Source organism: Squalius cephalus (assembly GCF_949319135.1).
Source record: "Squalius cephalus genome assembly, chromosome: 15".
In the NCBI taxonomy this organism is placed as follows: Eukaryota; Metazoa; Chordata; class Actinopteri; order Cypriniformes; family Leuciscidae; genus Squalius; species Squalius cephalus.
In genome coordinates this window covers 16,481,414-16,506,182 of record NC_137136.1, presented here as the reverse complement: position 1 = coordinate 16,506,182, position 24,769 = coordinate 16,481,414, and the positions used below count along the sequence as shown (strand labels likewise).

Below are 24,769 nucleotides of genomic sequence, written 5' to 3'. Positions count from 1 at the left end.
TGAAGGATCATGTGACACTGAAGACTGGAGTAATGATGCTGAAAATTCAGCTTTACAACATAGGAATAAATGGTATTTTATTATAGAAAACAGTTACTTTAAACTGTAATAATATTTTACAATATTACTTTTTCACTGTATTTTTAAATAAATGCAGCCTTGGCGAGCATAAGCATTTAAATTATTAAATTAAAAGAATTAAGAATTATAATAATAATACAAAAAATCATACAGACCCCAAACTTGTGAACGTTAGTGCACTAATAACGGCAGAACATCCCTAGTTCTTGGAAACATTTTAAAAGCCATGCAATCAGACTTTACTCTTCCTTTTAAACCCTCATTCTTACTGCAGGTACCATGCTAATTCAGTGTTTTTCCACAGAGGTAACAGGGTTTCAGAGCAACAGCTTGCTGTACAGGGAGCCTGTAAATTCTGCAACCACAGATGGTCCAAATGTTCACAGCTATTTTTATACCGGAGACTGCGAAATCTTTGGTGGAAGATATTTTCTTTAGATCACTATGATTTGAAATATCAGTCCTTCATTGAGAATGTCCGTGAGGCCCATCTTATTTCAAGGTATATTTTATTCATACAGAGTCTTTCAATCGGCTCAAAAATGAGCTCTGCATTACAAATTCATGCAACATACATCAGTGATATTAGCAGGAACACTGTAAAATGTTTATTAATTTCTATATAATTCTGATGCAGCAGGTAATATGAAGAATTGTATCATACATTGTGTTGATTTATTTGTTTTGGGAAAGAATGAAGCAAAAATCACAGTGCTAACAGTCTGAAAAGAGCTGCTCTCAAGGCTGAGCACAAACAGCGCTCAACAAGGCTCCAAAACCTTCATCTCAAAGTGTCGCATTAAGCCATGAAGAAACATCTGGCTGGACATCAGCACTCCTTCTGTCTGGGCACTGATGTAAAACAGGTTTTCATGTCCAGAACCCAACTTGAGCGAGTGCGTTTCCCCCCTGCATGGCCACTAGGGGGCCTGCGTGTCGCTGTCGTCTGAGCTTTTGAGCGGCTCTGTTTCTGGGAGGGCCATGAGGGCTGTGTCAGCATGTACCTCCTCTTCATCTGACTGGACCAGTGGGGAGTCTCCGCTGCAGCTTTCCTCGCTGCCATCCTCTTCATCCGGACCCTCGGTCACGCCGCTGATGGTGTCGGTGCAGGAGGAAGAGATGGAGGACACGGTCTGCCGCAGCTCTGTCTGTGAGGGCACCTTCAGGCTGATGTCTGATGGGGATGAGCCAGGTTCCAGAGCTGGGTCTTCTGCTGAACAAGGTGAAAATATGTCACACCATCTATTTCAGAATATGAATTAGCCTTAAAGTGCAGTCACAACCCTGAATACTTCCATGCCATACTCCATGTCATTCCAGCACTCAGACAAAACCTGCACTTTCTTTTTGCATTGTCTGCTCTGATCTAGAGGGAATATCTTCAGTATTTCGCACAATGGCTTTAAATAAGGTAAAACTTGAGGACAGCTGAAAACTACCATATTTTCCATTTCCATTTTTAAATGGGACACTCATTTGATATATATAATTGCACATTTTATATTAAGATTTTCTTCACTGTCTTCTATAATGCTCACTTAAAAGATCATCTTTAAAAATATTAATAATTAATAATGCAGTTAAATGTAATCTGTTTTGTACTGTACATTATAATGCTGTGATGCTTAAATTCACTTGTATCATTTAAAAAGTTGTTCTAGTTTTTAGTGTTTTATATTTCATTTATTTGGTGTATTTCTAATCATGTATGTTGTATATGCATCCCATCCTGAGAAAAATGGACTCTTCCTCATGTCGTTCCAAACTCATAAGGACTCATAAGACTTTGGTTAATAAAAAATTAAATAAATAAAAATGAAAGATATTTTTAATGAAACCTGTAGGTTTCTGTCCCTACACTGGAAATAACCAAAACTTTAAAGATTCAAAAAGGTTCTGAAGGTAAACGCACTAGCTTCCAAGTTTGCCATATGTGATACTAGACACAATCTGTTAATCATATAAAGTGATCCTATCTATTCACGACTTGATAAAAGATTCATATGGATTCATCTTTATAAGATTTTTGGATCTTATCTGGACTTTGAATGCAATAAATAGAACATTTTAATACATTCTATGATTATATACCTGCACAAACAACAGAGCTCTGCATAACCACTGTCCTATTTTACCCATGTAAATAACTGTATTTAAATAACATAAATACAATTATTACTTACTATATTAAAGTACACTCTCAAAAAACAATGTTATTTCTTAACACATTTTCGGACTATTTTTGTTATTTTGTTTTAAATGTGTTTAAACAACAACAACAACAACAAAAAAATGCAAATGTGTCCAACACAATATGTGTTAATTATCATCCAATCACACTGCTGCTTTGTGTAACTTTGTGAGCTGTTATTCTTCTCATGAGCAAGTTTCATCATAGTTGGATATCTGCATGGAGGAAAGAAAAATTTCTGTATTTGGCATTAAGAGGCTTTCAAAAAGTCTTTTGTGATCACTTGTAGATGGTCAAGGCGGATTTTACACATATACACGGCAGTGGTGAAAAGTAACAAATAATTTTTACTTTGTTAATGTACTTAAAGTCCCCCTGTGGTGAAAATCAAGTTTTTAATGTTTTTATGTCTATATAGTGTTTTTAATATGCTTTAAGACAAACCATGTGCAACTAAGAGACATACAGGCTAATAGAGCCATTTTACAAATTTAAATCAAGGTCTGGTGTGCTGTTAACTAAGCCAAAGGAAATTAATGTCTGCTTTCAAGAATTCTATAAGTATCTTTTCACTTCAAAATGTAATGTGCCTGACTCAGATATTACTGACTGTCTTGATACTATTGACATTCCAAAGTTTAGTGAGGCTGCCAGAGAGGAGCTTTGGATGAAATTTTAAAGGCTATCAAGTCCTTTTCAAATGGTAAAGCCTCAGGGCCTGATGGGTTCTGTATTGAATTCTATAAAGCTCATGCAGACATAATTGCCCCACTACAGGTTAGAATGATAAATCATTCTTTTAAAAATAAACTGTTCCCTAATTCTCTCTACGAGGCGAACATTTGTTTATTATTGAAACAGAAAGGCATGACACAGATCCTTCCAGTTATAAACCATTGAGCTTGCTTAATTGTGACCAGAAGATTGTTGCCAAAGTCTTTTTTTGCCAAACCCCTTTATTAATTAATGTAATTATGTATAGTGTAGGCTCTCATCGGTCTAGGGCAGCCATTATTTCACTTGATGCAGAGAAGGCCTTCGATCAGATCGAGTGGCGATATCTATATTCAGTGCTAGATAAGTTTGGGTTTGGTAAAAAATTTCGTACATATATTGAGATGCTTTATGCAAACCCAAAATCAGTAATACTTACCAGGGACTATGTCACTCTTTATCATGGGACAAGAAAGGGCTGTTACCTTAGTCCCTTATTATTTAATCTGGCTCTGGAGCCACTGGCTATAAGTATTCAGCCATTCTTCTATTAGAGGAATTACAATTGGGTCTGTAGAGACCAGACTCTCTTTATATGCGGATGATTTGCTTTTATTCTTAAAAGACGCCATTAATTCTTAACCCCCTTTAATGGATTTAATAAACCATTTTGGTTCTTTTTCCAGGTATTCAATTAACTGGAATAAAAGCATCTTTGTTCCTCTTGGCAGTCATTTTCCTAATAATTTTTTTTATTTTTTATTTGGGATCATTTTACTTATTTACGATTGGTTATTTCCTAAGCTTAACTTTATGGCTGCAATAAAGAGCCTTAAATCTACCATTGGAAAATTGAGGGTTTTCCACCATCATTAATTGGCCGCATTAATGCTATAAAAATGGTGGCCCTTCCAAAGTTTTTATATTTATTTCAGATTTTACCCATCCATCTTAAGAAATCTTTTTTTTTTAAATCTAGATTCAATCATTTTTTCTTTTATTTGGGGTTTTAAGGCACATCGTATCTCTAAGGCACACTTAGAGATATCTAAAGAGCTGGGCGGGTTGGTAATGCCATCTTTTCAACACTGTTATTGGGCCGTGAACGTAAGGGCTTTGATGTTTTGGAATTATGAATCGCCCTATTCTTATGAGAGTGCAGTGGATTATCCTAGCTGGATTTACATGGAATCTCAGAGTTCTCTCCCGGCTTTACAATTAGCCAATTTGGGTGTTCCTTTAAAGAGCATTACTAAAAATATTTGTAGTGCATAGTTCTTTAAGGATATTGAAACAAATTAAGGCATTTCCTGGTATCACGCAGCCTTCCCTTTATTCTCCCATTAGTGAGAATCATAATTTTATACCCGCTTTGAGTGATAGAATCTTCCAAATGTGGAATAATAAGGGAATAATCTTTCTCACTCTCGTTTTTTTCATTATTTGCAGATTCGGCTGATCGGCATTATGCTCAGCTGGCTTTCTCTGACTATAGTTTCTATGACCTGGTGCAACAAGTACCAGATTCTAGGCATATGGTTTCCAAATTTGTCTCCTTGTTCTCTTCGCAGTTGAATACATCTTCTGATTATCTTAGGGTAGCCTGGGAAAAAGAGGCGGGTATCAATATATTTGTCAACCTCTGGTCTGAAATCTTGAAGAGAATACATAGCTGTTCCATCAATGGAAGACTCCAATTAATTCAGTTACACAGACTGCACTATTCTAAATCCAAACTTCACAAGATCTACCCAGCTGTGTCTCCAATTTGTGACCGATGTCAGGGTGCAGAGGGAACTTTATCTCATTCTTTTTGGTTCTGCCTGAAACTCTAGAGTTACTAGCAAGATATTTTTTCTTGGTCTTCAGCGGCATATGATGAAACTTTCCCTCCTGAATTGGAACTGGCCGTCTTTGGCTATTCGGACACAGTTTCCTCTTTACCTTATTTTTTTGCAGCTGGCATTAATGCTGGGAATGGTTGTGGCCAAGAGAATTATATTAAGGGACTGGAAAGCCACTGCTCCCCCATGTTTTCAGTGATGGCTTGCTGAGGTGGTCTGTCTTAAACCTTGAAAAAACAGGGTTTATTGATGCAAAGTCTCATATTAATTTTCCCAGATTCTGGGGTCCCTTTCTTCAACATAGCTGAACTTAGAGATTTTAACACATCAGTTACTATGATTACTATGATCCCCCTCTTTACGTGATTTATCTTTCTCCTTTGTACTTTATTTAGGCACTTATGTAATTTGTAATGTTGTCTTTTTTTGGGGGGGGGGGGGTATGTTTGTTTATGTTTGTTAACTTTTGTTGTTCTTATAAAAATAATAAAAATAATATTGAGAGATAAGACAAACCATGTGCAAATTCATAAGTCATCACCATTGCTGAGTATTTTTCTCCTTAAAACTGTGGTGAACCAAAGACGCAGTTTGAAATTGCTGGTGTTTCTGACGTCACAAGCTACATTATAACAGCCAACGCTGCACAATTTCGGTGGAGGGAACTCATTTGAACAAGCTTTAATTTCTTTTGTTAGATTTATTGTGAGTGGAATAGCTTCTAATTAATCAATGACACGCTGTCGCCATGCCGTGATTCACATGAGGGAATTTCACGGTGCCGTTTACCGCATCATCTCTCTCTGTCACAAATTAACTGAGCTCACAGTGCCACGTACTGTGCAAAATGACCCAAGAAGTTAACATTACCTCTGACGCTTAAATTTTTCTTGGCATTCTAGCTAACATTAGCTTTCTATTCTATATTCGTTATGTTTATAAATAACAAATGTGTCTCTATTTGCACCCTTGCAGCTTTGAATGGTAGAAGTCCCTAAAGCACCTGTGGCAGTTATTGACAGTGACAGGCAGATACACGAGAGGCTTCATCTCACCGACCCTCACACTTGTACTGTATGTTATTCACTCGAACAAATATGTAAATAAAAATGATTAATGTTTAAGATGCTGTCAAATAAAAAAAATTAAATTCAAAGTACAAACTTAAAGGAGAACTCCGGTCAATTTTAACATTGAGCTCATTTTTTTGTACATTTGGAGTGCTGTCAATACAGAGAACAACGACAAAAATCGGTGTTGCCTACACCCAGTTATTCTATTTTTAAAATTTGCACCCTGTTGACTTCAATGGGGCAAGTACTAAACCTGCTTTTAGCCTCTTAACATCCTTGATGTGTCATTACAAGTGCACAGAAAATGTGTGTGATTCCTTCTGAGTGAACACGAGTGAGTCTGACTGCAGTAGATGTGAAAGAAATGTATAAAAATGATGTTATTTAAGCCAGCGCAAATACCTTTGTTTACATCCTGTTTTTCGGTTGAAGTCCAAAGTAGTCGATTGCAGAGTTCACACGCATAGGTTTAATACCTATGATCACGCGCGTGAACTCGGCAATCGACTACTTTGGACTTCAACCGAAAAACAGGATGTAAACAAAGGTATTTGCGCTGGCTTAAATAACATCATTTTTATACACATCTTTCACATCTACTGCAGTCAGACTCACTCGTGTTCACTCAGAAGGAATCACTCACATTTTCTGTGCACTTGTAATGACACATCAAGGATGTTAAGAGGCTAAAAGCAGGTTTAGTACTTGCCCCATTGAAGTCAACAGGGTGCAAATTTTAAAAATAGAATAACTCGGTGTAGGCAACACCGATTTTTGTCGTTGTTCTCTGTATTGACAGCACTCCAAATGTACAAAAAAATTAGCTCAATGTTAAAATTGACCGGAGTTCTCCTTTAATTAACCGTTAACTCTTCAAGAACACTTTCAATCAAACAGCATTGTTAATGATTAAATTACTATAATTGAATTTTGCATATTTTTGAAATTTGATTTATGTAAATGCAGGGTTAATAAATTCTATAAACTACATGTTTTTATTGCATACAAGATTTGTTCAAATGGATCAAAAATAACATTTGACAAATTGTCTAACTATAACAGATTTAAAGATTTCAACATACTTTCTGTGTAAAGAGGAATAACACATTGGTTGACTTAAAAGTAACACAAAATGTGTTGTCCTTATCTAGACACAAAAGTGTGTTAAGAAACAACACCAGTGTATTGAAATTTCCAATGCCACTACAAATTCATTGTGTGAGTGAGCACACATGGCCAATAAAACTTATTCTGTTTCTGAATTCCTCACAGTAGTTCTTTGTTTTGTGTTTTTGGTACTTGTTACTTTGGTGCTTACAGAAAAAGTGCAAAGTGCATAGGCACCAAAATACATTTTTAAAGAAACAAATGAAATCAGGTTACACTAAGAGCACAACCGACCTGTGTCAGGAGAGAGAGCGCTGTTCTCTTCGCCTACGGAGCTGAGGAAGACATCGAGAGCCTCATGGTCGGACACATCTGTGAGATCCATTTGTTCCAAAAGATCAACATTCACCTCCATTGAGGACATACTGCCTATTGGATCTGCCCCAGAAGATGAAAGAAAACAAACAACAATTACTTCTTTAACTTTGTGAATCCTAACACCAAACCATCTGATCGCTTTAAAACCTACAGAACAGCAGATATATTTCAGGTATATACAAGCAAATTTCACAATATAATTAACATATTGACATGGATGGAAGAGGCTGGGAAAAAGAAGATGTCCTGAAGAACGGGGGATGCATGGGAAAGCATACCTCACACATCAGGGCAGCATTTAAGGCAGGAGAGAGGAAAGAGAAGACCATCAACATCCTTGCATAAGCTCTTTAACCTCCCATTTAACACACTAACAGTATGTTTAAATATTCATAAAGGGAAGGACAGAGCCGTGAGCAGCACATCATATAGAGCGGCTGTGATTCAAACTATTTTGCTGCTATTTTCTGAAGGTTACTATGAAAAAGAGAACATTGCATTTTGACTGCTAAACCATTGCTCACTGTCCCACTAAATGCACATTGCACTACATGAGGAGAGTAAATATGAATAGTAAAAGTGTTGTTGAGAGCATAACAAATCAATTTCAGGCATTTGAACAAGTATGTGCAGAAGTGGTCCTTATAAAATAGGTAACTGACCTCTCCTATCCGTGATCTGGAGGTATCCTGTGGAGAGGTACTGCTCCATGTCTTGCTGAAACGCCTCTTCAAAGTACTTCTGTCGCTCCTTTAGCTTGACCTGCTGCGCATGCTCCATCTCCAGCACTTTCTGGGCATGTTCTGTATCGAGCTCCGCTAAAGAGAGACATAAAAAACCAAGTAGGTTACAAAATGCCAGAGAGAAGAAAGAAAGATGGGGGATGGAAGCATAAAATGAACTGGAAAGGGAAGTGGATTCACCCTCAGAGAATCATTGTAGTAACATACAACACTTGAGCACACATAAAGCAATTACATAACACTTATTTTCACTACATATAGATTCAAATGACATACAACAACAGTTTGTGTTCATCTCAACAAGTTTAGTAGGAACGCATTAACAATCTGAATGGCCACTGCCTACTGATGCCACAGATGTGTCAAGTTACTCCACAATTGGGGATAAAGTATTACAATCTTCTACAGTAAGTATCTGATCTGTAATATATTTTTCATAATTCTCAACATCTTATCAACATTCTAAAAACTACTGTTCAAAAGAAAGATGCCTCTTATGTTCACCAAGGCTGCATTTATTTAATAAAAAATGCATGCTTTTTCCGTGCATGCTAACGCAAACCTCTGAGATCTAAACCTCAAACAACAGTGTACATTTTCAAACATGTTTTCTACAGCCCAACAATGAAGAAGATCCTACACAAATGTCTTTCCAGCATGCTAGCTTACCACAGCGTGTTATGATCTTCTAATAGGGGTGGCAGAGAACGCAACGCTTCTTTTGTGTACGCGGCACGAGAGTGGGTGCGCTTATTGCGAGTGATACAAGATGTGCAATGAAATACTTTATCTTTCACAGGAAGTGCATAGTCTTCTCTAAAAAGCAGGAAGCCTGCCTATGCTATTTGAATGTCACCGTCTGTGGTGTTTATAGGTGTGATGTATGCATAGATGTGGTACAAACATCCTGTCAAAGCTTATGGTGTCACAGTCTAAAAAAAATGCAACTTCCAGAATGAAAAGTTTATTTGACCGCCAAAAACTTGATATTATGCTAAATAATTCCCCTAAAACTCCCTAAACACTAAGTATTTCAAGACATGGTCACTAATCACCCTCTGTGCTGGAAAAACCTTAAATGCATGCAAGTATGCATACAGCAACATCAAATATAGAGCAGACTTTGTCTACCGTTATCCTGTGTATTGTCAGGAAAATGAGTCCATTGACAAAGCTGTGAAGTGCACCTCTGTTATTAGGATGTGGTGTTAACTACAGTCCTGTCACATATTGTTTTTCAACAGACACGCTGGTTGAGCAGTGTTAAATAAAAGTGCTGGGCTGAATCTAAGCATGTTCACTAGGAAACCATTGTTATCCATTTCAGCACAACATTAGCCTTGCAAAAGTGGGCTATGTAAATGAAGATGATACAAGCACATTAAAATAAACTGAATATGTATGCATGTATTTTCATGACATTAGTTTAGCAATGATATCTGGTTGACAGCCTCCTCTGATGCCGCCTGCGCTACTAACCTGCTTCAGCCCCTCACGCTTGTCAAATCAATATTTCACAGCAGAATCATGATTATCCCATCTCTTTACAGTTATAAAACTACCTGTTTACTACTATGCCCAATTAAATGTTAATATAAAAACTGGTATGAAGGTAAATGGCAAATAACATTTTGTTTCTAGTTCAACATCAACATTTTAGGTTAAAAATCTATATGCAAGGGAATATTTCCTTTAATTTACACTACCATTCAAAAGATTGGGTCAGTAAGTAGGTTTTTGTTCGTTTGTTTTTGAAAGAAGTCTCTTATGCTCACGAGGGCTGCTTTTATTCAATCATAAATACAGTAAAAACAATATTGTTGTGAAACATTCCTACAATTTAAAATGACTGTTAAAATATTGTTTTCATTACTTCAGTCTTCAGTGTCACATGATTCTTCAGAAATCATTCTAATATGCTGATTTGCTGCTCAAGAAACATTTATTATTGTTACAAATGTTGAAAACCGTTGTGCAGCTTCATATTTTTATGGAAACCATGATAAAAAAAAAATTCAGGACTCTTTGTTGAATAGAAAGTTCAAAAGAACAGCATTTATTTGACATAGAAGTCTTTTGTAACATTACAAATGTATTTACTGTCACTTTTGATCAATTTAATGCATCCTTTGTCAATAAAAGTATTAATTTCTTCAGGACACTGCTTTAAGTTACCATTACTGTATCAGGAAACACAGATATGCCAAATATATACAGTGAGGAAAATAAGTATTTGAACACCCTGCTATTTTGCAAGTTCTCCCACTTGGAAATCATGGAGGGGTCTGAAATTGTCATCGTAGGTGCATGTCCACTGTGAGAGACATAATCTAAAAAAAAAAATCCAGAAATCACAATATATGATTTTTTAACTATTTATTTGTATGATACAGCTGCAAATACGTATTTGAACACCTGTCTCTCAGCTAGAATTCTGACCCTCAAAGACCTGTTAGTCTGCCTTTAAAATGTCCACCTCCACTCCATTTATTATCCTAAATTAGATACACCTGTTTGAGGTCGTTAGCTGCATAAAGACACCTGTCCACCCCATACAATCAGTAAGAATCCAACTACTAACATGGCCAAGACCAAAGAGCTGTCCAAAGACACTAGAGACAAAATTGTACACCTCCACAAGGCTGGAAAGGGCTACGGGGAAATTGCCAAGCAGCTTGGTGAAAAAAGGTCCACTGTTGGAGCAATCATTAGAAAATGGAAGAAGCTAAACATGACCGTCAATCTCCCTCGGACTGGGGCTCCATGCAAGATCTCACCTCGTGGGGTCTCAATGATCCTAAGAAAGGTGAGAAATCAGCCCAGAACTACACGGGAGGAGCTGGTCAATGACCTGAAAAGAGCTGGGACCACCGTTTCCAAGGTTACTGTTGGTAATACACTAAGACGTCATGGTTTGAAATCATGCATGGCACGGAAGATTCCCCTGCTTAAACCAGCACATGTCAAGGCCCGTCTTAAGTTTGCCAATGACCATTTGGATGATCCAGAGGAGTCATGGGAGAAAGTCATGTGGTCAGATGAGACCAAAATAGAACTTTTTGGTCATAATTCCACTAAACGTGTTTGGAGGAAGAAGAATGATGAGTACCATCCCAAGAACACCATCCCTACTGTGAAGCATGGGGGTGGTAGCATCATGCTTTGGGGGTGTTTTTCTGCACATGTGACAGGGCGACTGCACTGTATTAAGGAGAGGATGACCGGGGCCATGTATTGCGAGATTTTGGGGAACAACCTCCTTCCCTCAGTTAGAGCATTGAAGATGGGTCGAGGCTGGGTCTTCCAACATGACAATGACCCGAAGCACACAGCCAGGATAACCAAGGAGTGGCTCTGTAAGAAGCATATCAAGGTTCTGGCGTGGCCTAGCCAGTCTCCAGACCTAAACCCAATAGAGAATCTTTGGAGGGAGCTCAAACTCCGTGTTTCTCAGCGACAGCCCAGAAACCTGACTGATCTAGAGAAGATCTGTGTGGAGGAGTGGGCCAAAATCCCTCATGCAGTGTGTGCAAACCTGGTGAAAAACTACAGGAAACGTTTGACCTCTGTAATTGCAAACAAAGGCTACTGTACCAAATATTAACATTGATTTTCTCAGGTGTTCAAATACTTATTTGCAGCTGTATCATACAAATAAATAGTTAAAAAATCATACATTGTGATTTCTGGATTTTTTTTTTTTAGATTATGTCTCTCACAGTGGACATGCACCTACGATGACAATTTCAGACCCCTCCATGATTTCTAAGTGGGAGAACTTGCAAAATAGCAGGGTGTTCAAATACTTATTTTCCTCACTGTACATATACTGACTCTCCAACATGTAGCCTTCCATAGACAATTCTAAATTTGAGACATCAACCTTATTTAATGGCTGTTCTCTTTTTAAATGGAATATATTCAAGCTTTTAATGGGGAGGCTAATTCTTTAAGAATTAGAAGGAACTTGCAATGGCACAGGTTCAATACATTTTACTTACAAACATGAAATTGACAAGAGGTCAAGGTTTGGCTTCTTAGCTCCTGCTGGTAGATGCCATCTGGCTGCAAAAAGCATCTTTCTCCTTTGACGGCCATTCAAAAGCAGCTCCATATTCGGACTGATAAGAACCTCACAAACATATATATTCCTAATTTTTATTTATTAATTACAGTAGATGCCACCTTTCCTAACTTATTTGAAGGGCTCTAAAGGCATGAAATGGATTTATATTTGTCCCTATCTGCTGCCTTTGACGTCACAGATCAGAAGAGCTGCTAGTGAAGGGATTGGGTTTGCTCTTAATACCCCATGAATAGTGACTTTTTTCTACTTAACACATCTGAGGTTCAGGTGATTGTCTCAAAAAAAAAAACAAAAAAAAAACTGACAGCAGAACGCAGCGCCCATGAGCTGCCATACTACCGGTGGCGTAAGGGGTGGATTGTCCTACGCAATCTGAGCAAGTGCCATTAAGATGAATGGCAATGCTAACAGACAGCTTCCTCCCTTGAAAGATTACATGTCCACGGGAACTAAATCATGGATACAGAATGAAAGCACTAAATCTGCAGAGCTAAGCTGTGCCTTTCGTCACATTTTCCGTTACGTACGCGTGACAGCTAATGATAGCTGACGGCACAGGGTGAGCCCGAGGCTCTCTGATCACACTTGTCACATCCTCCACACACATTCCTCAGAAATGAGGGAACATGTTAAAGTCACCATGAAATCAAAATGAACAAATAAAAATTTTAATGGAATATTATTATGAATGATTTATCCATGCACTTTTTTTAAATTCATGTGCCCCCGTAATAATTAATCAAAATAACTTCCCCTCCCTCTAGCCACGACATCTCTGATGACGTGTTTACTGCTGTGAGGGCAGGACAACCTGTCACTCACATGAGATTCACCAATAGCAAACCACAACCATCAAATACATTCCCCATGGACAAAATCAAGTTCAGCCCTACATTTTTTTTGTTCGAAAAGCTGTTTCACTTGGATGTACGTCACAATAGGGAAACATAAATAAATAAATCGCAACTTCCATTTCATACCCACTTTAAGAACCTTTGTGAGGGCCAATGGACAGAACCACGGCTACGACTTCGACAACACAGTTTCATTGTCTGCTCACTGTGAATATGGCTAGATTACACTGATGACAATGTTCATTAAAACCATCAATCTTCTATTAGGAAAATGCAGCAGAAGAAATGCTGTGCTAATCAGTGGAGCATCTGGCAGCGGATGGTGATGCAGGTTCAGCCCATGAGCCAGACAGGTTAATGACTCATTCTAATGAGCTGACCTGCCTCCGCACACAGAACAGAACCCCAGAATCCAGCAACAGAAAGAGAAAAGAGACAGAGGAATGTATGAACACTGTCTTCTTTCAACACATGGGTGGTTCAAGATCACTACTCTGCTCAACAACCACAGTCAATTAGGATAGACAATGAATTATAAATAGTCTCTGGTTTGTGTCAGTAGAACCTTTGCTGGTAACATTATTTTACAGTGTCCTTGTTAACAGTAAATTAACAACAGTAAATTATGCATAATTACAAGCAACTGACCCTAAACCAACCACTATTTCTAACCCTACCCTATAGTAAGTACATGTTGTTACTTGATATTACTCAGTACGTAAATGTATAATTACACTGTAACAAGAACACCTTAAAGGGGTGGTTGATTATGATTTCACTTTTCTAACTTCAGTTAGTGTGTAATGTTTTATGTTTGAGCATAAACAACATCTGCAAAGTTACAATGCTCAAAGGGAGATATTTGCTTTTAAAGAAATTGCTTTTTAAGGACTACAACAAACAGCTGGTAGGGACTACACGACATTCCTCCCGGGTTAGTGACTGAACAGGATTTATAGATTATCAAGACAGAATATGCTAATCAATGACTAGAAGATAACTACACATAAGCTACCTACATTTATCAACTAATCATTCAGAGATGTCCTGTTGCATTCTACATGTTGTCACTTCTTCTTGAGTCTCTCCATCATTGACTCCATTGAAAGGCTAAATGTTTTTGAAATTTTCAATGCATGTCTGTGTGAGGTAATCAAAGCTGCTAAGAAGGAGCTGTTGAAGCTCCGCCCTCTCTTCCACAAGCAGCAGCTCATTTGCATTTAAAGGAACAGACACAAAACAGTGCGTTTTTGCTCACCCACAAAAAGTGACAACTTTAACATGCTATTTAAAAATATCTGTGGGGTATTTTGAGCTAAAACTTCATATACACACTCTGGGGACATCAAAGACACATTTTACATCTTGTGAAAAGGGCATTATACCACCCCTTTAAAATAAAGAGTAGCCCCTTTGCTTAGTTTTTTTCAAACCTAAATGTTCTAGCAACTTTATGTTAGAAAACATCCAACTCGCACAAATCACAAACTATACAACCTTTGAAAATAGGTCCACTTCACGCCGGGATGTTCTTTGTCTCCACATTGTGCATTAAAATTATTTAATGCACAGCTAGCCGTGGATTATCCCTTACTTAATGCAAGAAATGGAGGCAAGGAACCACCCGACGTGAAGTGGAGTGTGGTTGCCTCCGCGAAGTGCATTAAAATTGTTTAATGCATGGCTAGCCCGCTTATACCATGGTCATTTGCCACCATTGACAACTTAAAGCTGTCATTGATGTTTGCAGCGCAATATTTGACCGGAAGGGTAAAATTGATGGTTATTTTCATCAGTTATGGCGCGTTAGATCTAGCATTCTGCCTGCTTTCAATCAGACAAAGAGATATAGTAGTGCGTAAGATTACATTTATTTGAATTAAAGCATTTTTTTAATTAATTATTGAGAGAGAGATCTGAGATCTGTTAAAGACTGGAGAGAGAGAGAGAGAGAGAGAGATTATAGCTGAGAAATTGCAACCCCTCGTTGCTGAGAAATATAATGTAGAGATTCAGTAGCTGAGCTATTTTATTACTAAAATACGCGGGGGCAGCGTTGATAAGTGTAAAGAGGTATGTTGATAAGGGAAGGAGGAGGCGGGAACCGGCGAACGTTCAAACACTTTAATATATCAAAATAAACAAACAACAAAACGAAAGGAAAAGCGGCAGCCCCTCACGGATGACTGCCGCACACACATAAACAAAACATAACATAATGTCCATAATGTCATCCATAATGTCGTCGCTCCTCCTTTTATGCTTCAGTAGTTCACGCCGTATAATATAACATATTATAATATAATATATAAATTCTCTCTAGTGAATGCTTAATCTCTGAGATAACTTTATGAGATTGTAATACATGAGCCACCTAGAGGCTGCAGCTCTACAACCCAATGTACAGGTCAAAAATCAACCAATTGGCACAATGGTCTGAGGGCACACAAGTTAAGCAAACAGTACTTTGGCTCTTTAAGACATTGTCATATTACAGCAATGCTCTCAACACATAGAACAGCAGGAATACTAACCCCAACTTCAAGTAAATAACTACAACAACTCCATGGCATGCATGATGTCTTTCAAACAGATTTACAGCAACATTTCTAAATTTGATGTATCCAAAGTCTTTTATAAAAAATATAATTCTAAGCACTGCATAGGCTTGCATTATGATGGCTGGTAATGAAAAGGCATACAGACACAAAAGCCACAGTATGTATCCTAATCTGCGCTGAAATTCCATTACTAAAGCCTGCCAAACCCAAAGATGACAAACAATTACTGCAAACCACCAATTCAGATCCCTTGAAATACAGCCAGAACTGTGATACATCAGCACATCAAATTAACCTTACAACCATCTACTCAATATTGAATTAAAAAAAGAGTGTCTGGAAACCTACAAGAATCTCTCATGCTGCTGTCCAGAGTTCCCGACGTGGACATTTTGTATTTCTCCTTGAAGAGTGCAGATAAGCTGAAAGCAGGACTGGTAAGCCTGAGACTGCAGTTAAAGTGAGGCTGAAGAACAGCTAAACGAACATCTTATATTCTGCAGCCGCTCCTTTTTATTCCAGAAGCAGCTCCTCTATGGCCAGGAATGCTGAGACATTGCCTGCTCAGGGACACAGAGCTACAGATGCAGCTGGAGTGAGGAGGAAAGCAGGGAGCGTACCATTCACATCCTGTTATAGGGGTGAGGGTCTGTAGAAATCTGAGTTTTGTGTAAAATATTTGCCTTCATCGCTTTGCAATCTGGGACTAATCAATCGATCTTATACTTTATACAACACTCAACTACACTTATGATTAATATTACAATTAGAGAATTAGAGAACATGAATAACGTCAACATTAGTGTGAATAATCATTAGTTAGTGCCAAAAAAACTGCAATCTGACACAAAAGAACATTACACACTAAAGTCATTGATAAATCTAAAAGTCTTTCACAGATATCAGCGTTGCATTTTACACTGCAGATATTAGTAAACCACAGCTTCCTTGTCCAGATGGGAAAAATGAATTAATAAAAACATTAAAAAAAATCATTTTAAAACATAAATAAATAAATAATCAAGTATGAGGTGTGAAGTCTTGAAGTACACTGCCCACACAAACAACGAGCCAATCTCAAGCAACACCACCTACGTACCAAAGGAAGTGTTATAAACAGTCTTTACCACTTTTTCAGTGACAAAGACATTTGTGGAATCACTAGGATGTAAAATAAATACATTAAAAAAAATTGAATCCTTATTCTTAACATCTACTTTTGCGTCAATTACAAAATAACCTCTACACTCAGATGACCTAATGTTCTCTAGATAAAGGGCACGGATAAGTGAACAATGATGCATAGTCGCCTCAAGGCAATTTCTGTTTAGTACAACATCTCAATCTGATACATGGAGGAGCTGCGATGATGAAAGTGAATGTTATTTTCTCCGGACGGTAGGTATGAACAGATGGAGCAGGCAGCCTCCCTTGGAGGTCAGTGTGGAATTAATGGCATCATAAGACCAAATAAAGACAGCAGCGTCCACTCACTAGAGCAGTTTTGCCCTCCCTCAGGTTGATTTGTGTCGCCTGGGCAATTACTGTACTACACGGTTATTCTCATTGTTCAGCACTAAATGAGCTTCATGATGTAAATAAAAATGCTAAAATAATATACAAAACGACTAAACTGGGAACTATTTATCCCTCTGAAACCTGCACCTCCACCAAATAAAAAACATTATTGACAGTGATCTTTTTTTCTGTTTCTACCTTTAAATCACAATTTAAAAACTATTTTTATAGTGTCAGTGGTCAATGACTCATTCCCTTTACTGAACTATATATTTTCATACAATTCTTTAGTACATATGATCTCTCTACTTCTTGAATCTGTTTAAGATGTTAAAGAAATTGTAATAAAATAATAAGATGATATACAATATGATAATGAAAATTATAATCCTTTAAGTAAGTATGATTACATAATTATAAGTAACTAATTAAATACAATACCATTCAAAAGCTTGAGCTCGGTAAAATATTTTCAGTGTTTTTGAAAGAAGTGCCTTATGCTCACCAAGTCTAGATTTATTAGATCATAGGTCATAAAAAATTAGATCATAAAAAAGTTAGGTCATAACACTAACATTATCAACATTGTCAAATATTATTACAATTTAAAATAACTGCTTTCTATTTTAATATATTTTAAAATGTAATTTATTTCTGTAATGGCAAATGATGATTTCTTTTGCAGCAATTACTCGTCTTCAGTCACATGATATACTTTAGAAATCATTCTGATATGCTGATTTGTCGCTTAAATAATTAGATTATTATTAATGTTGACAACAGCCGTGCTATTTAATATTTTGTTATATTATATTTTTTGGAGAAAAAAACGTAATACATTTCTTTCTATCCATTCTTTGATGAACAGAAATATTATTTGAAATATTTTTGTAACAATGTAAAAATCTTATATATACATATAAAATATTGGTAAACATATTTATTAAAGATATTCGTATTAGCTGTGGAGTTAGGAGATTGAGATGGAGATGTAAAAAATGATCATTCTTACCTTTGAAAGACTCAAGCTCTTTCCTAGAAAACAAATTAAAAAAAAAGTTACATACATAAACAACAAATACATATAGTCAACTAGAGCACAAGATCTCACCAGATGTCACATTAAGTCAGCCCCATTTAAAACAGGCACAGATTCCCGAGAAAAAGAGGATGCATCATTTCATTGGCGCTGACAACTTTTGCATCTGTGTGTTTGTACTAATGAATACCCACACGCAGAAGGAGAAGGGCACTGAGAACTGAGCCCAGCTGCTTTACAACTCACTGGGCAAAGCCAGAGATGTATGATTTAGCTAAAGGCTCAAACAGCGAGAGCACACAGCATCAAAAATGCCTGTATGATTACACAACACACATACATGCTTGGTAGTGTTTTCATACAGTACAAGGACAATAGGACGTTTGCGTGTTTTCACTGAAGCTTATTTCTGCGTGTGGTTATTCAGTGCTTCTGTGAAATCTGCAAAACACACTGCGTGCAGTTTCCTTGTGATGATAAACAACCTAAACAGCAGGTGTTACATAGCTTGTTTCACAAACACTTATTCAATACAGATGCCCTAATATCTTCTCAACATTGCCAGGGTGCAAAATATCGTCAAAATGACAATGTACTGTTCCTTTATTAAAGGAATAGTTCACTTTAAAATGAAAATTCTGTCATCATATACTCACACTCATGTTGTTTCAAACCTGTATGAATTTCTTTCTTATGCTGAACAGAAAGGAAGATATTTAGAAGAATGTCAGTAACCAGGCAGTTTCTGGGTCCCATTGACTTCCATAGTAGGAAAAAAATATACTATGGAAGTCAATGGGACCCAGAAACTGCCTGGTTACTGACATTCTTCTAAATATCTTCCTTTGTGTTCAGCAGAAGAAAGAAATTCATACAGGTTTGAAACAACATGAGGGTGAGTATATGATGACAGAATTTTCATTTTAAAGTGAACTATTCCTTTAAGTTAAAGGGGCAAATCCTTGATGGACAGAACCTTCATGTTCTGCAGTTATTGTGAGCTGATCAAATGACCATGAAATGCAGCACACAATGCATGTCCTGATCATAGCATGCCTTCAGAAGAGTCATCTCTGAATGAACAAGTGCTCAAGGGGAAATGTGATGATTCGGGTGTTTGATGCTATGATAACCATGCATTTATGCACTGGTAACTAGTACCACTTAAATCCCATTCTATCTTTCCTACAGAACCCTTGCACAAAGGCTTTCTGACATATACGGCTGGTTATAATTCAGCCAAGGGGACAAAAGACGGCAGAAAGGAAAAGTACTGGCTAAAAGACATAATGGACACATTAAACTGTCTAGGGCCTTTATTTAAGAGGAAATAAACGCTGTTTTTACCTTTTCTTCTTCTTGTAGTTCTCCAGCTGCAGGACCTGAAAGTGCTTGTAGCGCTGATGATCACACTGAGCACACAAATCCTCGAGATATAACAGACGACTCTCCATCTCTTCAAAATCAGCCTCCATGTGAGCTGTGCAAAAACACGGAAGACGAAAGAAGTTTATAACACGCTAAAGCAAATATTATGTACAGTAAAAAAAGGAAAAAAAGCCAAAGCCCCTATAACGTGTGCATCCTATCATGTTGAATTCATGTGCTACTAGCTAAGGAGTTCTGCAGTGCTGATTTAGAATGCAAGGTATGGTGACATATTGTCATTTCCATTGAGAAAAGTACATTTCATCTGTACATGTATTACATTACAGACTACAAAATGAGCACAAGTGAATGATAATAGAAATATAAGCACTGTTTGCTGTCAGTGCGAGTTCCACAAAGGCAGGACTTCATATAGCTACATAACACCACCAAGTGGCAACACTAAAAAGTGCCTAAAAATCCATGAGAATTTGCAGTTCTCTCTGAATTTGAGCTCTGGATTCTCAGAGGGAACGTGATATGCCTTATTTCATATCTGCTTGCATTAGAAAGATGGTGGAGGAGGTGGTATTTACACTTGGCCACTTCATACTTCTTAATAAAACTGCAAACCAGTGTAACTAGTATAGAAATTCCATTTACACTTGGAAAATCACTGCTTGCATTTCCTCAAACCTTTCAGTTAAACATACAGTACTGTACAGTACTTTTTTCATTGAAATAATAATAATTTTATTAAGCAAGGGTGTATTCAAATAAACGAAAGTGACAATAAAGAAATGCTGTTCTTTCTATTCATCAAAGAATCCAGCAACTTTAGATTGGCTATTGTGTAGGCAGTCTGCACAATACACTTTGTAAGGGAGCCAAGTCTGAGGATTGAAGCCAATAGGTGCAATGTTATGGCATGAACAACAGCTACTGAGATCAGCAGATGGAGCTCCACAGGAATCACTCTCATTACCACCATGTACCACAGTTACACACAGAGTGGGTAGCATTGTGCATAGACAAACACTCGGCAAAGGGAGTCAAGGTGATCTTATTTCTCTACTATCACAGAAAAAGCTCCATTTAAGCCCACATGAGATGTACAATAAGCACTGATTTCAAAGGTATCATAAAAGCAATCCATATGACTTGTACTTTATTTTAAGATAGCTTTCTACAAGGATAAAAAAGTGATATTTCACTGATAACTCTCCCCTTAACAGCAGCTCATGTTCTAGTTTGGTAAGTCGAGACACATTGTGCCAGCTTGGGATAAAGTATCAATATATGGAAGTACGAATGGATAAAGTATCAAGAGGAAGATTGTCAGTTAATCCAAATGAACTAAAATGTATAAGTAATATTAAGTAATATTAATAACCTCCTTATCTACCAAGACCATAAATATCTAAGTATCCCTGTACGAATACCTCTGATTTGTCACTGATTAAGATTTTTATGTGTGATGTCTCACCGATACGTGAGGTGATAGTCTCCAGGTCCGAGAGGAAAGCAGGGATCTGCTGCAGTTGTTCCTGCAGCTCCAGCACTGCTCCTCGTCTCTTCTCCCAGTGTGCACACAGCATCACAACCTCTCCGTCCACTATCTGACAGACCACAGGGTTTAGTTACCATGGTTATGGCACCACAAATGAGTCAACTGTACAGAGTTATAAGTGTGAACTTACTTCCCCAGCCTTTGCACACTCTTTACCCCGTTTATGAAGGGACACCCAAGTGTCTTCATATCTGGTGAAGAAAAAGCCCAAACATTAAAAAACAACAACAAAAAAAAACCAGTTATTACTACATTCATCAACTTCAGATATTTATCAAAATACTTCCTTTGATTCCATTGCACTGACATTTTTGTTGATAACTTGACATCATTGACATTTCTGATTTGGTTGTGTACAAAAAAGGAAAGCAACTTACCGACTGAGTAACTCGACTCCAGCAGAATATTCAGGGAGGTGCTCATCTCTTCTGAGAGAATATATGACATAAAATATATATATTTATGTATATATAAGCGACATTAAAAAAAAAAAAAAAAAAAATGTGGAAGAAAAATGTGCAGAAAGTTTTCTGTGAGTGTTATGTTTAAGGGTAGGGTTATGGTTAGGGTATAGAAAATAGCATTAGTCAGAATAAAACCATTAATTGCGCCTATGGAGAGTCTACATTTAATATAAAAACACGTTGGGGTGTGTGTGTGTGTGTGTGTGTGTGTGTGTGTGTGTGTCTGAAAAACAAAACAAAACAAAAAAACAAGAGAGCACATTACCTTTGTTTTTTCTTTACTTTCACCTCCTTGGATTTGTCACTTAGGGTCTTGATTCTGAGAAGTTTTGAAATATGACACTGTAAAAATCCTAAAATCCAAATAATATGCCTAGTTATAAAACTACTGTATTTTATTGTTGTCGTTTTGGTTTATTGTCGTTATATAAAACATGCACCAGTGTCACTGGGAAATATTTAAATTTTATTAAACAAGTTTTATTTGAGAAAATGTAATAAAACGGAGTAATGTTGTTTCGCCCATCACATGACAGTCAGCTGGAAGTTATTAGTGCAATTCCAGATTGTAGTTGTTAGCATCCGGCTAACTTGACAGCATTGAACATCTCGTGTCCCTCATCCCACAAATATTAAATTATTAAATACATTTTCTTTCTTTTAATACCCAGCAGCCTTTGTTTTGTGGATATTAAGACAAAAACAAACAACACTCTTGGCTGTAAGTAAGTGAGATTATTAGCAGGCTAATTAGCTAGCGTCCACTTCTCGGCTCTCTGCTGAATACCGGACACTCTCGTCAAGAAGCCAAAGCAGAAGTTAGGTCAATATTATGTAATATGAGTTCAGGTTCTAAAGGTCATATAATTTTGCTATCTCAAGACCTTATTAAGACTCTGGATAGTAAAAAAGCAGCCAGGCAGCTCATACGTACCCTGATGTGAAGTCCTGCTGCACCGTTTGCAGTCTCTCTCTGAAATTCTCAAACATGTCCTTGAGCTGCTTTAATTCCTCTACACAGACTTGACATTTAGGTTAGATCTGTGTGTGCTTACAGTCATTCACGAGGGCTTCAGTCATCCTATGACATATAGGGCAATATCCTAATGTCCCGTTGTGGGCTTTGCTCCGTCGGACAATGTATGCAGGACTAACGTTACAGTAGCTGGATTCATCCAGCCAGTGTTTATCTCAATAATCAAAAATGGATCTGGATCACTGTATTATTAACATAACATTAAATTTTTACCCAAAGTAAGAAAATGTGATTCAGCGTCGTCTGTCAGATAGCTGTAGCTACTAAACGTGAGTCCTTCCTGTACTAGTTAAACACACGCCCCCTTACTGAGAGTGAAAGTGACAAAAGGAAAGGTTGTTCAGCAATTCTCTGATTCATTTGAGCTATTCGGTTCATTCGGTTTCAATGAACCGATTCAGAAAACGTATCACCAGTTCCCATAAGAATGTATTGCCTGGTTTCACAGACAGGGCTTAGGTTAAGCCAGGGTTAGGCCTTATTCAATTTGGACATTTAATTAGCTTTTATAAACGTGCCTTAGAAAACATAATAGGCTATATCAGTTCAAGTTATGTAATGTAAGTAATGCCCTTTTCACAAGATGTAAAATAAATCTCTGATGTCCTCAGAGTGTGTATGTGAAATTTCAGCTCAAAATACCCCACAGATATTTTAATATAGCATGTTAAAATTGTCACTTTTTAGCCCCTTTCACAGAGAGATTCCGGAAAATACACGGATAAATTGACCTGGGATTTGACCCGGGTTCGTTTGATTTTGGTTCATTCACACTGCCAGTGATTTTCCAGAATCAGAGAGTGTGTTCACACACAACCCTTAAAAATCCCGTAAAGACATGTGACATCGATTTGACTTGTAATGTCTCAGCAGCGTCTTAAGTTTGCTTATGAAACACTAACCCGGGAGGAATGTCCTGTAGTCCCTACCAGCTGTTTGTTGGAGATGGAGAGTTGTAGTCCTTAAAAAACAAATTTTCTTTAAAAGCAAATATCTCCCTTTGCTTTTAACTTTGAGCGTCGTAACTTTGCAGATGTTGTTTATGTCAACATTATAGTAAAGTTAGAAAAGTGAAATCATAATCAACCACCCCTTTAAGTTTAAACTATAGCTAAAACATACATTTTAGTCTGGGACTAGGCCTTTACCATGAAACCGGGGGTGAATGTACTAATTTAGATGGATTATGTTATATAAAAACTAAAGTCAAATCACATTTATTTACATAGTGCTTTATACAATACCGATAGGGCCTAAAGCGAGATGGTCCTCACTGCAGAACACGAAATCCAGGGGGAGGAGTTGGATCCAGATCCAACTCCTCCCACTTTACATATACCTAAACCTACCCATCTCCACCCCCTGATCCCTAAACCCGATCAGTCTGTGCAGCGCCGGCTCAAGTCTAACAAGTCTTAAACCTACCAATCTCCACCCCTTAGATCTGGATCCAACTCCTCCCCTTGGATCTCGTGTACTGCAGTGAGGTGCTACTGCCTAAAGCGGCTTCACGATAGGCTAATAGACAGGAAAATAACAGTGTGTTGCAAAATTCATTAATTATGAAACTACTTCTATTTCAGCTGCAATGCGGCTCTACAGAGGTGGCATTCAGCTCAGTTCAGTTCAATGTTGATTCAATTCAGTTCAATAACTGTCAATGTTGCAAAGGTAGGCCTAATCATTTATGAAACGACTTTAAAGGCAGGGTAGGTGATTTGTTGCAGAAACATTTTTTTTGTTATAGTAGTTGAAAGTCTCTTCACATCCTGATAGCAATCACTAAGTCAAATGGTCTAGCCTATATTGTCTGTGGAAGGCATAAGACAATAAAATTGTCGTCCAATCATTGCATTGTGAAAAATGTTTCTGGAACAAATCACCTACCCTTCCTTTAATTTTAGCTGTACAGCAGCTCTATAGATGACGAGTGCTCAATATCAATTGGGAGACATTATGATCCCACATATGCAGAATATTGTCTTTTAACTTCCGTTTTGCGGTCGCTCTGTATATTTCTATGGCATTGCTGTCCAGGAGTAATTAGCTTTTGAAGTGGATTTACTTAATGTAAAGTTAACGAAAGTTATCATGAGGACTGTAATGTTTAAAGCAGATAACTAAACAAATGTCAGTCGACC

At 37.4% G+C, this 24,769-nt stretch overlaps 1 protein-coding gene across 9 annotated transcripts; it reads right to left on the bottom strand.

Moving 5' to 3' along the window:
• Positions 1–61: 61 nt before the first annotated feature.
• On the bottom strand, positions 62–22,938 carry dtnbp1a (dystrobrevin binding protein 1a). 9 transcript variants are annotated; one of them, XM_079893785.1, is made up of 10 exons: positions 22,527–22,931; positions 21,858–21,911; positions 21,506–21,553; positions 21,259–21,319; positions 21,045–21,177; positions 19,538–19,670; positions 18,164–18,186; positions 8,051–8,206; positions 7,305–7,448; positions 62–1,291 (listed from the first exon to the last, which is right to left on the bottom strand). In XM_079893785.1, the coding sequence occupies exons 1-10, from the start codon at positions 22,580–22,582 to the stop codon at positions 1,002–1,004; spliced, it is 1,098 nt and encodes a 365-aa protein (XP_079749911.1). In that variant the 5' UTR covers positions 22,583–22,931; the 3' UTR covers positions 62–1,001. The 9 variants fall into 9 exon arrangements, with proteins under 9 accessions (XP_079749911.1, XP_079749908.1, XP_079749909.1 ...); XM_079893782.1 differs by having other exon boundaries at positions 68–1,294; positions 21,506–21,556; positions 22,527–22,938; XM_079893783.1 differs by having other exon boundaries at positions 68–1,291; positions 21,506–21,556; positions 22,527–22,938.
• Between the last annotated feature and the right edge of the window lie 1,831 nt (positions 22,939–24,769).